This window comes from Chiloscyllium plagiosum, chromosome 8 (genome assembly GCF_004010195.1).
Source record: "Chiloscyllium plagiosum isolate BGI_BamShark_2017 chromosome 8, ASM401019v2, whole genome shotgun sequence".
NCBI lineage: Eukaryota > Metazoa > Chordata > Chondrichthyes > Orectolobiformes > Hemiscylliidae > Chiloscyllium > Chiloscyllium plagiosum.
The window spans coordinates 97,810,256-97,823,106 of record NC_057717.1 but is presented as its reverse complement, the minus strand read 5'-3'; the positions used below and the strand labels follow the sequence as shown (position 1 = coordinate 97,823,106).

General features: G+C 48.4%; 1 protein-coding gene across 1 annotated transcript; it reads left to right on the top strand.

Annotated features, from left to right (window-relative positions):
• Positions 1 to 4,461: 4,461 nt before the first annotated feature.
• Positions 4,462 to 10,641, top strand: c8h19orf53 (chromosome 8 C19orf53 homolog; the record flags this gene model as incomplete). Its single annotated transcript, XM_043695115.1, has 2 exons — positions 4,462 to 4,575; positions 10,385 to 10,641. Coding segments are annotated over 2 exons (237 nt in total), but the record flags the coding sequence as incomplete, so codon positions are not given.
• Positions 10,642 to 12,851: the final 2,210 nt, after the last annotated feature.

The window sequence follows — 12,851 nt, the reverse complement described above, 5'->3', positions numbered from 1 at the left end:
CTCCTCTATCGTCCCTCATTTAAATCTACCTAAACGCTTTAGAGAGGATACAAAAGGGCTTTACCGGGATGTTGCCTGTATTGCAATGTATTAGTCATAAGGAGAGGCTGGACAAACTTTGGTTGTTTCTCGCTTTGGAGACCGCGGTGAGGTCGCAAACTGACGAAGTGTATAAAATAAGGAGAGGCACAGAAAGGGTGGATAGTCGGAGTGTCCCCCAGGTTGAAAATATGAGGGGACACAGGTTTAAAGTGAGGGGGGTTGGGGAGGTTTAAAAGAGATGTGCGAGGTAATTTTTTTTAACGCAAGGGAAGATAGGCGCCTGGAATGTGCTGCTGGGGGGAGGTGAGAGAAGCAGATAGGATAGCAATGTTTAAGAGGTATTTAGACAGACAGGCAAGGAATAGAAAGATATGCGCAGAAAGATGGATTGGTCTAGTATGGCATCATGGTCAGTACAGACATGGTGGGCTGAAGGGCCTGTTCCTGTGCTGTACTGTTCTGTGTTCTAAATGAACCTCTGTTCCGTTCCCATCTCATCTCCTTGTCCAGCCAGCCCTCAAATGCACTTACACAATTCACTACCATCACTTCTCATGCCAGGGGCGTTCCACGTCATCCCTGCTCTTAACATAATGTGGAGTTGCCGGTATTGGACTGGAGTGAACAAGGTCAGAAGTCACATTACAACACCAGGTTATAGCTCAACAGGTTTATTCAAAATCGCAAGCTTTCGGAGCGCTGCTCCTTCGTCAGGTGAAGTGTCGAGAGCACCCAGACACAGATTTTATAATCGGAGAGATCCAAAGTTCATACAAATGGTGTGAGTAGAGTGTTGATAGGCCAAATAAACAGGTGATTAAGAGTGTCAGACAGTGTGAGTAAAGTGTCAACAGCTGAATAAGAAGTGGAGGGGTGATGTTTAATCCAACTAATTGATGCAGAAAGATAATTACAAAAAAATTGAAAATAAACTGCTGCGGGAGACAAACCAAATGACTAGAATTACATACTTGGTATAAGTCTCATGCCGAGAATTTGACTGATGTAACAAGTACTCCAAAACTGTACAAACGAATTGAGATGGAGAGAACATGACAAGTTATGGTGTCAAAACAGGACAGTAAGGAAGATTTTACAGATACAGATGGAGGGATCACATTTAGCACAACATGAACCAAATAACATGTTTGAGGCCATCTTCAGGGGTACGCAACTTGGCTATCGGTTTCCGCTCATGCGATCCTGTGTTGTTGTGTTTCTCGAAACCCCCTTTGGAGGACACTTACCCGAACATTGGAGGCTGAAGTGTACCCAACTGTGCGGTGACCATTCATCTGTTATCATAGTATCTGCTTGATCTCACCAATAATACCATGCAGCGTATGAGATAGACAACATTGGCCGAGTCACATGAGTACCTGCCGTGTATGTGGTGGGTGGTGTCCCCACGTGTGATGATAATATACATGTTGGTGATCTGGCATGTCTTGCACAGGTTGCCATAGCTGGGTTTATTAAGGGAAAAAGACAGGATAGATAGAGATAAACTATTTCTGTTTGTTGGGAATTCTACAAATAGGGGTCAGACATTCAAGAGAGAGATGTTAAAAAAAAGTTTCTATACACAAATTATGGAACTCTCTCCCATAAATGGCACTGGATGCTGAATCTAAAACTGAGATTGATACATCTTGTTAAGCAAATGGTTTAAATGGTCTCGTGGAATGATAGAACAGGCTCAGGGGCTGAATGAAGGGCTTTTGCCTGAAACGTTGATTTTCCTGCTCCTCGGATGCTGCCTGACCTGCTGTGCTTTTCCACACTGATCTTGACTCTAATCTCCAGCATCTGCAGTACCCATCTTCACTCAGGGGCTGAATGGCCTACTCCTGTTTCTGTTTCCATTGCCCCTCACTATCACACATTGCCCTCCACATTGCCCCTCACTATCCCAATGTGCCCTCTCCATTGCCCCTCACTATATCACAATGCCATTCATATTGGCCTCCTGTATCCCATAATGCCCTATCCCTTTCCCCTCACTATCCCACAATACTCTATCTAGTGTCCCTCACTATCCCACAATGCTCTATCCCAAGCCCCTCACTATCCCACAATGCTCTATCCCAAGCCCCTCACTATCCCACAATGCTCTATCCCAAGCCCCTCACTATCCCACAATGCTCTATCCCAAGCCCCTCACTATCCCACAATGCTCTATCCCAAGCCCCTCACTATCCCACAATGCTCTATCCCAAGCCCCTCACTATCCCACAATGCTCTATCCCAAGCCCCTCACTATCCCACAATGCTCTATCCCAAGCCCCTCACTATCCCACAATGCTCTATCCCAAGCCCCTCACTATCCCACAATGCTCTATCCCAAGCCCCTCACTATCCCACAATGCTCTATCCCAAGCCCCTCACTATCCCACAATGCTCTATCCCAAGCCCCTCACTATCCCACAATGCTCTATCCCAAGCCCCTCACTATCCCACAATGCTCTATCCCAAGCCCCTCACTATCCCACAATGCTCTATCCCAAGCCCCTCACTATCCCACAATGCTCTATCCCAAGCCCCTCACTATCCCACAATGCTCTATCCCAAGCCCCTCACTATCCCACAATGCTCTATCCCAAGCCCCTCACTATCCCACAATGCTCTATCCCAAGCCCCTCACTATCCCACAATGCTCTATCCCAAGCCCCTCACTATCCCACAATGCTCTATCCCAAGCCCCTCACTATCCCACAATGCTCTATCCCAAGCCCCTCACTATCCCACAATGCTCTATCCCAAGCCCCTCACTATCCCACAATGCTCTATCCCAAGCCCCTCACTATCCCACAATGCTCTATCCCAAGCCCCTCACTATCCCACAATGCTCTATCCCAAGCCCCTCACTATCCCACAATGCTCTATCCCAAGCCCCTCACTATCCCACAATGCTCTATCCCAAGCCCCTCACGCGGGGTCTGGTCTGAGCGGCGCGGCCTGGGTGAGGGGCGGGGCTGCTGTTGTCCCTGGGCGGATACTATGCAGATGATGATGACGTTTCCATTGTGTATCTATTGTGCTCCTTCTCCTTCCTCATGAACAATGATGTGGAGGTGCCAGTGTTGGACTGGGGTGGACAAAGTTAAAAATCACACAACACCAGGTTATAGTCCATGCACACGCACACACACATATATATATATGTCTATGGGGTGAATTTACATTTGCAGATTTGTATTTGCAGATACATTCTATTCTGATCAAAAAAGCACAGAATCGCTAGGCAGTCAGTCCATGTGACACTTCATAAATTCTTACTTTGGAACAGAACCTGTCTGACTCAAAGTTGAGATTACAGACTCTAACCCCATGCCTTTAATGCATTGTCTGAGCTGAGATGTCACCTTGTTTTTATACTGACAAAACCTTAAGTTATCTCAGGACTGTGACTTGAAAGAAGTTCTGGGATTTACATATTAATCACTGGAAACCCGAATCTAAGTGACTAAAGGGTTAACAGCCATCTAGATTGTCTCAATACATCACATCAGTTGTATGACACTTTGATCTTTTACTATAGATTCTGTGTCCTATGATCCAGTCCCAATATCTACTTAACAAACAATCAAGGTATTGTTCAATGTATAATTTCAGTTACATCCCACTGTAAACTTTTGCTATAAATTCTGTGTCTTAAGACCTTATACTCCACAACCACCTGATGAAAGAGCAGTGCTCCAAAAGCTTGTACTTTCAAATAAACCTGTTGGAAGATAACCTGGTGCTGTGTTAAGTTAAAAATCACACAGCACCAGGTTATGGTCCAACAGGTTTTAATTGGAAACACTAGCTTTCGGAGCACTGCTCCTTCATCAGGTGGTTGTGGAGTATAAGGTCGTAAGACACAGAATTTATAGCAAAAGTTTACAGTGGGATGTAACTGAAATTATATATTGAAAAGTACCTTGATTGTTTGTTAAGTCTCTCATCTGTTAGAATGACCATGTTAGTTTCACTTCACTTCTGGTGTTGTGTGTGACTTTTAACTTTGTCCACCCGGTCCAACACCAGCACCTCCACATCAAGCTTGGTTGCAGTAAATTTAAATTTGCCATTGTCCTTGAGGGTTTCATTATAAAACAAAGAGCTGTGGATGTTGTAAGTCTGAAATAAGCTTAAACAGAAATTGCTGCTTGAACTCCGCAGGACTGGCTGCTTCTGTGGTCAGAGAAACAGGATTCTGCTGGGCTCAAGGGCTGCTCTCTGCCATTAGAAAGCAAAAGAGGACTGGTGGTGGTTTATACTGAGGGTCAGCACACCTCGGGCAAGGAAAGAGATTGAGAAGGAGAGTCCTTCATGATAACTTCAGCCGTTGTGGGGGTTTGAACCCACGCTGATAGTATCCCTCTGCATCGCAGCCCAGCCAAGTGACCCCCTTCATATAATTGTACCCACTGATTTGTGGTTTCCTCGGTTGATAACCTTTTTTTGGTTCCCCTACCCCACTCCTTGTTAGGGAGAATAATCGCTCCAAAAAAGACTCGAGTTGTTCAACAGCAGAAATTGAAGAAGGTACGTGTTTTGAAATGACTGCGTGTCTATAGCTGTATTTTAATCTGTGTGTAGTAGGTGGGGAAACGCCGAAGAGCAGGAGAAATAGAAGGTTGGTTGCATCTATCTCAGTGCGTGGACGACAGTTTAAAATGATAAAAATTGGCTGTAGGAGTAGGCCATCAGGCCTGCTTCATATTTCAACCAGATCTTGGCTGATCTGACTGTGGCCTCAACTCTGCATTCCTGTTGTCCCCCATAACCCTGGACTCCCCGATTAACGAAAAATCTATCCTAACTCGGCCTGGTGTACATAAAGTGAGCCAGCCTTCACTCTCTGGGAGGGAGGATTACACAATCATCTCCAATCCTTGAGTTGTTTTTGTTGCTGTTTACCTATTATTCACTATCTATGCTACTTAACTCTGTGATCTGTCTGTATTGCTCGCAAGACAAAGCTTTTCACTGTGCCTCGGTACGCGTGACAATCAATTCAATTCGATTCGAGCCTTAGACTCTCAGAATCCGTGGTGTGTAGATCGAGCATCCCACCCACACCCTATCCCTGTAACTACCATGGCTCGTCCACCAAGCCTGCATGTCTCTGGACGCTGTGGGGCAGGTTAGCATGGCCAGTCCACCCTAACCTGCCCATCTTTGGACTGTGGGACGAAACCCGCGCAGACACAGGGAGAACGTGCAAGCTCCACACAGACAGTCGCCCTAGGCAGAAATCGAACCCGAGACCCTGGCGCAGTGAGGCGGCAGCACTAACCACTGAGCCACCCGTGGATTTCACATCCACCTGAGCGAGGCTTTGTTTTGAAGATGACAGCATTTCACACCGTAGTAAAGCACTCGGAATCGGGGGGAGGGGGGGAGCGTTGGCTGCACCTCTATTCTCAGATCTCGGGAGTGGGGGCCTCACTGCAGAACCCTCTCACTCCCGAGGGGAGACCGTGACCTCCCCTCCCCACCCCCAGCTGAGGCTGTGAGCAGAGTTTGGTCAGAGAGTTGATGGGAGCTGCCTTGTTGGCCCCACCCCAGTGTGTGTGAAGACAACGAGCTGGAGGGGGAGGGATTCGGCTTTGATGTGCGGGGGCCACAGGGCGGCCTCTATGGTTGTTTCCAGCACGGAGGAGGCCATTCAACCTTTCAACTCCATGGCCACGTGCCAAGGGGCGATCTAGTCCGGTCTACTCCCCCACCCTGTCTCCGTAGCTGCAGATCTACATCCTCGACATGCCCAACAAATTTCCTTGCTTCCTTCCCATCGCCCTCACAGGTTCCCCCCCCCCCACCCCTTCGCCCCTCTTTCTCCAGAACTTTAACCCCTGCGATGCCAAACCCACCTGCCACTTTGCCCGGGACAGAGCACATTTGCCTAAGCCAGACCCCAGCGTCACCTTCTCCGGCTCGTATCACATCTACTGGAACAGCGAGGTTATCTCCTCCGCTTTCCAATCCGGGAAGGATGAGAGGACCTCCCTCAGCCCACCTCGGGTGCAGATTCACTCCCATTCTCCTGCCAGGCGAGGACTTGAACCCAACTCAAGAGTGTAACAAGCCGTAAAGGTAGGGAGGGTGATGCTGCAGTGCTGAAATTCTGCCAGCAGAGGTAGCCAGAGAGCAATGTTGACTGGTTTGTTGGGGGCCGTGTACACCCAATGGGATTGGGATTGCTCCCTTTCTGACCTTTGTCAGTGTTTGTCACGTGGGCTCAAACAGTACCTTACCGCGTAACCTCCATAACTGTCTTTGCAACGTAGAGAAACCGTTCCCCGTCTTCCCGGGGCTCTGTCTGTGATGTCCCGTAACCTCTCCCAAAATAATCTCAAAGCGGCTCTTACTCATCGTCACTCTTCGGGCGTTTCCTACCTTTAAATCAGTGGCTGCGCTTCCGAGAAGTGCTTCCTGAGGCGCCCTGCGGTCCGTGAGAGGCGCTATATAAATGCAGGTCTTTCTGTTTGGCAGACCGAGTGGACCTCGGACGGGACTGTCGCAGCTGGGCTGCTGCTCATTGCTAGCTCCCTGTCCGGTTACTGAGGGACTTCCAACTCGGACTAAGATGCAGAGAAGTTCCTTCACTCCGAGGGAGATGAGTCTTTGGAACCTTTCATCCCAGAAAGCTGTGAAGGTTCAGTCATAGAATCATACAGCACGGCAACAGATCCTTCAACCAGTCCCTGCTGAACAGAATCCCAAACTAAACCAGTCCCACCTGCCTGCTCCTGGCCCATATCCCTCCAAACCTTTCCTATTCGTGGACTTATCCAAATGCCTTTTAAATGTTGTAATTTGTACCCACATCCACTCTGGAAGTTCTTGCACACGCCAACCACCCTCTGTGTAAAACATTTGCCCCCCCCCATGACTTTTTTACATCTCTCTCCTCTCACATTAAAAATGTGCCCCTCGTCTTGAAATTTCCCCTGTCCTAGGGAAAGGACAACTACCATCAACTCTATCTATACCCCTCATTACCGCCTCCCCCCCCCCGATAAAGTCACCTCCCAACCTGCTGTCCCAGCCTATCAAGTCATCGAGTGAATTCGGTATTGAAGGCATTGAGTCCGAGAGAATCGCATTGAGGTCAATGATCAAACCACGATCTAGAATGGCAGAGCAGACTCGAGGGGCCGAATGACCTGCTCCTTATCCAAGTTTCTATGCTGTGAGACATTTGCAGCTCTTTCCTTGGATGGTCAGGAGCATTCAGCACATGCGCTCCAGATGTGTTTGTTCACGTTTCCTGTGTGTGGGGTAGAGGGGGAATGCTGTCGTGACCTTTAACTTCACCCCATTCTGGTGAGCTCCCCCAAACAGCCCATTGGAGCAACGCATGGCCACGTTTACCTGCGCTGTTTGCCAACCACGTCGAGACCAGCTTCCCTCAGAGGTCAGAAAATCATGGAGTTGTACAGCATTGAAACAGACCCTTTGGTCCAACCAGTCCCTGCTGACCAGATACCCTAAATTAATCCAGGTCCATTTACCAGCACTTGGCCCGAGTCCCTCTAAACCTTTCCAATTCGTATACCAATCCATATGCCTTTTAGATGCTGTAATTAGTCATAGAGATGTACAGCATGGAAACAGACCCTTCGGTCCAACCCGTCCATGCCGACCAGATATCCCAACCCAATCTAGTCCCACCTGCCAGCACCCAGCCCATATCCCTCCAAACCCTTCCTATTCATACACCCATCCAGATGCCTTTTAACTGCTATAATTGTACCAGCCTCCACCACTTCCTCTGGCAGCTTGTTCCATACACACACTACCCTCTGCATGAAAAAGTTGCCCCTCAGGTCCCTTTTAAATCTTTCCCCTCTCACTCTAAACCTCTGCCCTCTAGTTCTGGACTCCCTACCCCAGGGAAAAGCCCTCGTCTATCCATGCCCCTCATGATTTTATAAACCTCTATAAGTTCATCCCTCAGCCTTTGATGCTCCAGGGAAAACAGCCAAGACTATGCAGCCTCTTCTGGTGGCTCAAGCCGTCCAATATCCTTGTAATTTTTTTCTGAACCCTTTCAGTTTCACAACACCCTTCCTGTAGCAGGAAGACTAGAACTGAATGCAGTATTCCAAAACTGGCCGAAGCAATGTCCTATGCAGCCGCAACGTGACCTCCCAACTCCTATACTCAATGCACTGACTCACTCCCACTGGTGCCCAGAAGTTATAAGTTGGCGGGCTGCCCAGGCAGTGTTTGTGTTGCCAACACTTGACTGTGTTTAGTCTCTGTGCCCCTTGGCATGACGGTCAGAGAAGGCTTGCAGAAGGAGATGTTTTACTCTCGGGCAGTGCTGAAGCTTTGTACGCATTAAGGCTGCAAGTCTTTTCAAGGCATTTTACTGCTTCCTCTTACAAGCACAGGCAGCATCCAAGGAGTGGGAGAGTCAGCGTTTTGGGGATAAGCCCTTCACCAGGAATGAGGCTTGTGGCCCAAGGAGGCTGAGAGATAAATGGGAGGGAGGTGTGGCTGGGGGGGGAGGTAGCTGAGAGGGTGATAGGTGGATGAAGGTGGGGGTAATGGTGATAGGGTGGAGTGGAGGGTGGAGCAGATAGGTGGGAAGGAAGATGGACAGGTAGGACAGTTCAAGAGGGCAGTGCCGAGTTGGAAGGTTGGGACTGGGATAAGATGGGGAGAGGGAAAATGGGGAAATTGATGAAATCCACGTTGATGCCATGGGGTTGGAGGGTCCTGAGGTGGAAGATGAGGCGTTCTTCCTCCAGGCATCAGGTGGTGAGGGAGTGGCGATGGAGGAGGCCCAGGACCTCCATGTCCTCGGCAGAGTGGGAGGGGGAGTTGAAATGTTTGGCCACAGGGCGGTGTGGTTGGTTAGTGCAGGTGTCCCAGAGATGTTGGCGTCATGTCTCCCCAGTGTAGAGGAGACAGTGCAATGGATACAGTAGTTGGCATGTGTGGAGGTGCAGGGAAATCTCTGTCGAATGTGGAAGGACCCTTTCGGGCCTCGGATGGAGGTGAGGGGGAAGGGGTGGGTGCAGATTTTGCACTTCCTGCAGTGGCAGGGGAAGGTGCCGGGAGGGGAGGGTGGTTTGATGGGGGGTGTGGACCTGACAAGGGAGTCATAGAGGGTATGGTCTCTCCGGAACGCGGATGGGGTGGGGCGGGAAATATATCCCTGGTGGTAGGTGGCGAAAGTGGTGGAGGATGATGTGATGTATACGGAAGTTGGTAGGGTGGAAGGTGAGGACCTGGGTGGGGGTTCTGTCCTTGTTGCAGTCGGAGGGTTGCGGTTCAAGGGTGGAGGTGTGGGAAGTGGAAGAAATGTGCTGGAGGGCATCGTCGCCCACATGGGAGGGGAAATTGCAGTCTTTGAAGAAGGAGGCCATCTGGGATGTTCTGTAGTGAAATTGGTCTTGATGCAGCAGATGTGGAGACATTGGGAATAAGGGATAGCATTTTTACAGGAGACAAGGTGGGACCCACCACCAGGAATGTATTTCCCTTCCCACCTCTAACCTCTTTCCGTAAAGGCATTTCCCTCTGCGACCCCCCCGTTAGATCCATACCCACCAGCCTGTCCCGGTACCTTCCCCTGCCACCACAGGAAGTGCGCCCACACCTCCACCTCGACTCTGTCCAAGGCCCCCAAGGAGATTTCCACATCCATCAGAAATTTACCTGTGCTTCTAAGTACGTCACCTACTGTGTCCATTGCTCCTGATGTGGCTTCCTCTACACTGGGCAGACAGGACGCCAACTTGCGGAATGTTTCAGAGAACATCTCTGGGGGACACACAGTAAACAACCCCACCGCCCCATGATCGAACACTTCAACTCCCCCTCCCATTGTGCCAAGGACATGCAGATGCTGGGCCTCCACTGCCAAACCCTAACCACCCGACGCCTGGAGGAAGAACGCCTCATCTTCCGCCTAAGGACCCTCCAATCATACTGAATCAAAACGGATTTCACCAGTTCCCTCATTTCCCCTCCCCCCCACGTAATCCCAGATCCAACCCTCCAGCTCAGCATCACCCTCATGAACTGTCCTACCTGTCCATCGTCCTTCCCACCTACCCACTCCACCCTCCTCTCCGATCTATCACCTTCACCCCCACCTTCACCTACCGATCGCATTCACAGCTACCTTCCCCCCAACCCTCTCCCATTTATCTTCGGCCCCCTTGGGGCACAAACCTCATTCCTGATTAAGGGCTTGTACTTGAATGTCGATTCTCCTGCTCCTCGGATGCTGCCTGACCTGCTGTGCTTTTCCAGCACCACATTCTCGACTCTGATCTCCAGCTTCTGCAGTCCTCACTTCCTTCTGATTCTTTTTAAACTTGTTCCGCAGAACCTGGAAGTTGCTATAAGGAACAAGATTGAACATGATGTCACCATGAAAGCTAGCTCCAACATGCCCAAGAAACTGAACATTGTCAAAGCGCCACAGAAGAAGGGCAAGGCAAACAATTAAGCATTTACCAGTCTGGAATGTATCTCCAGATATTGGAAAGAAGCTCAGTGAAGCTTGCAAAGTGATATCGCCAATATACTTTCGTCCTCTTTGGATACATTTTGATTCATTCATTGAAAAAAATATATATTTTGCATTGTATTGACTTGGCGTTTCTTTTTGAGCACATGCTGTAAAAAAAATCATTCACACAGTGTCACTGTCACTGGATTAGAGAGTCACAGTCATACAGCACAGAAACAGAGCCTTAATGTTACAGTCACAGAGCCATCCAGCACAGGAACAGAGTCTTCAGGTATACAGTCACAGTCATACAGCACAGATACAGAGGCTCCAGTTATACAGTCACACAGCACAGGAATGGAGTCTTCAGTTATACAGTCACATAGCACAGAAACAGAGCCTTCAGTTATTCAGTCACAGAGTCATACAGCACAGAAACAGAGCCTTCAGTTATACAGTCACAGAGTCACACAGCACAGAAACAGACCCTTCAGTTATACAGTCACACAGCATAGGAACAGAGCCTTCAGTTATACAGTCACATAGCACAGGAACAGAGCCTTCATGTTATACAGTCACAGAGTCATACAGCACAGAAACAGCCTTTAGTTATACAGTCACAGAGTCACACAGCACAGAAACAGACCCTTCAGTTATACAGTCACAGAGTCATACAGCACAGGAACGGAGACTTCAGTTATACAGTCACACAGCACAGAAACAGAGCCTTCAGTTATACAGTCATAGTCACATAGCACAGGAACAGAGCCTTCATGTTATACAGTCACAGAGTCATACAGCACAGGAACAGAGCCTTCAATTATACAGTCTCACAGCACAGGAACAGAGCCTTCAGGTAAACAGTCACAGAGTCATACAGCACAGGAACAGAGCCTTAACGTTATACAGTCACAGAGTCATACAGCACAGAAACAGAGCCTTCAGTTATACAGTCACAGAGTCATACAGCACAGGAATAGAGCCTTCAGTTATACAGTCACAGAATCATACAGCACAGGAACAGAGCCTTCAGTTATACAGTCACAGAGTCACACAGCACAGGAACAGAGCCTTCAGTTGTACAGTCACAGAGTCATACAGCACAGGAACAGAACATTCAGTTATACAGTCACAGACTCATACAGCACAGGATCGAGCCTTCAGTTATACAGTCACAGAATCATACATCACAGAAACAGAGCATTCAGTTTTACTGTCACAGAGTCATACAGAACAGAAACAGAGCCTCCAGTTATACAGTCATACAGCACAGATACAGAGCCTTCAGTTATACAGTCACAGAGTCATACAGCACAGAAACAGAGCCTCCAGTTATACAGTCACAGAGTCATACAGCACAGATACAGAGCCTTCAGTTATACAGTCACAGAGTCATACAGCACAGAAACAGAGCCTCCAGTTATACTGTCACAGAGTCATACAGAACAGAAACAGAGCATTCAGTTATACAGTCACACAGCACAGAAACAGAGCCTTCAGTTATACAGTCATAGTCATACAGCACAGAAACAGAGCCTTCATGTTATACAGTCATAGAGTCATACAGCACAGGAACAGAGCCTTCAGTTATACAGTCACAGAGTCACACAGCACAGAAACAGAGCCTTCAGTTATACAGTCACAGAGTCATACAGCATTGAAACAGAGCCTTCAGTTATACAGTCACAGAGTCATACAGCACAGAAACAGCCTTCAGTTATACAGTCACAGAGTCATACAGCACAGGAACAGGGCCTTCGGTTATACAGTCACACAGCACAGGAACAGAGCCTTCAGGTATATAGTCACAGAGTCATACAGCACAGAAACAGAGCCTTCAGTTATATAGCCTTCTTTCCAACCAGTCCATGCCAACCATAATCCCAAGCTAGACTAGTCCCACCTGCCTGCTGTTGACCCATAACCCTCCAAGCCCTTCCTGTTCATGTACTTATCCAAATGTCTTTTAAATGTTGTAATTTTACCCACATCCAGCACTTTCTCGGGAAGTTCATTCTGCATGCGAACCAACTCTCAAAAACAATTTCCCCTTCATGCATTTTTTAAATCTCTCCTCACCTGAAAAAATATGCCCTCTAATTTTGAAATCCCCATCCTAGGGACAGGTCACCTGCCATTAATCCTATCTGAACCCCTCATGATTTTATAAACCTCTACAAGGTCACCTCTCAATCTCCTCCAGGGAAGAAAGTCCCAGTCTATTTGAATCTTCCACACCCGGCAAATCTCTTACGAACCCTCTCCTGTCGGAACTGGACACAGTGCTCCAAAAGTGGCCTCACCAATGCCCTGTGCAACCTCAACATGACGTCCCAACTCC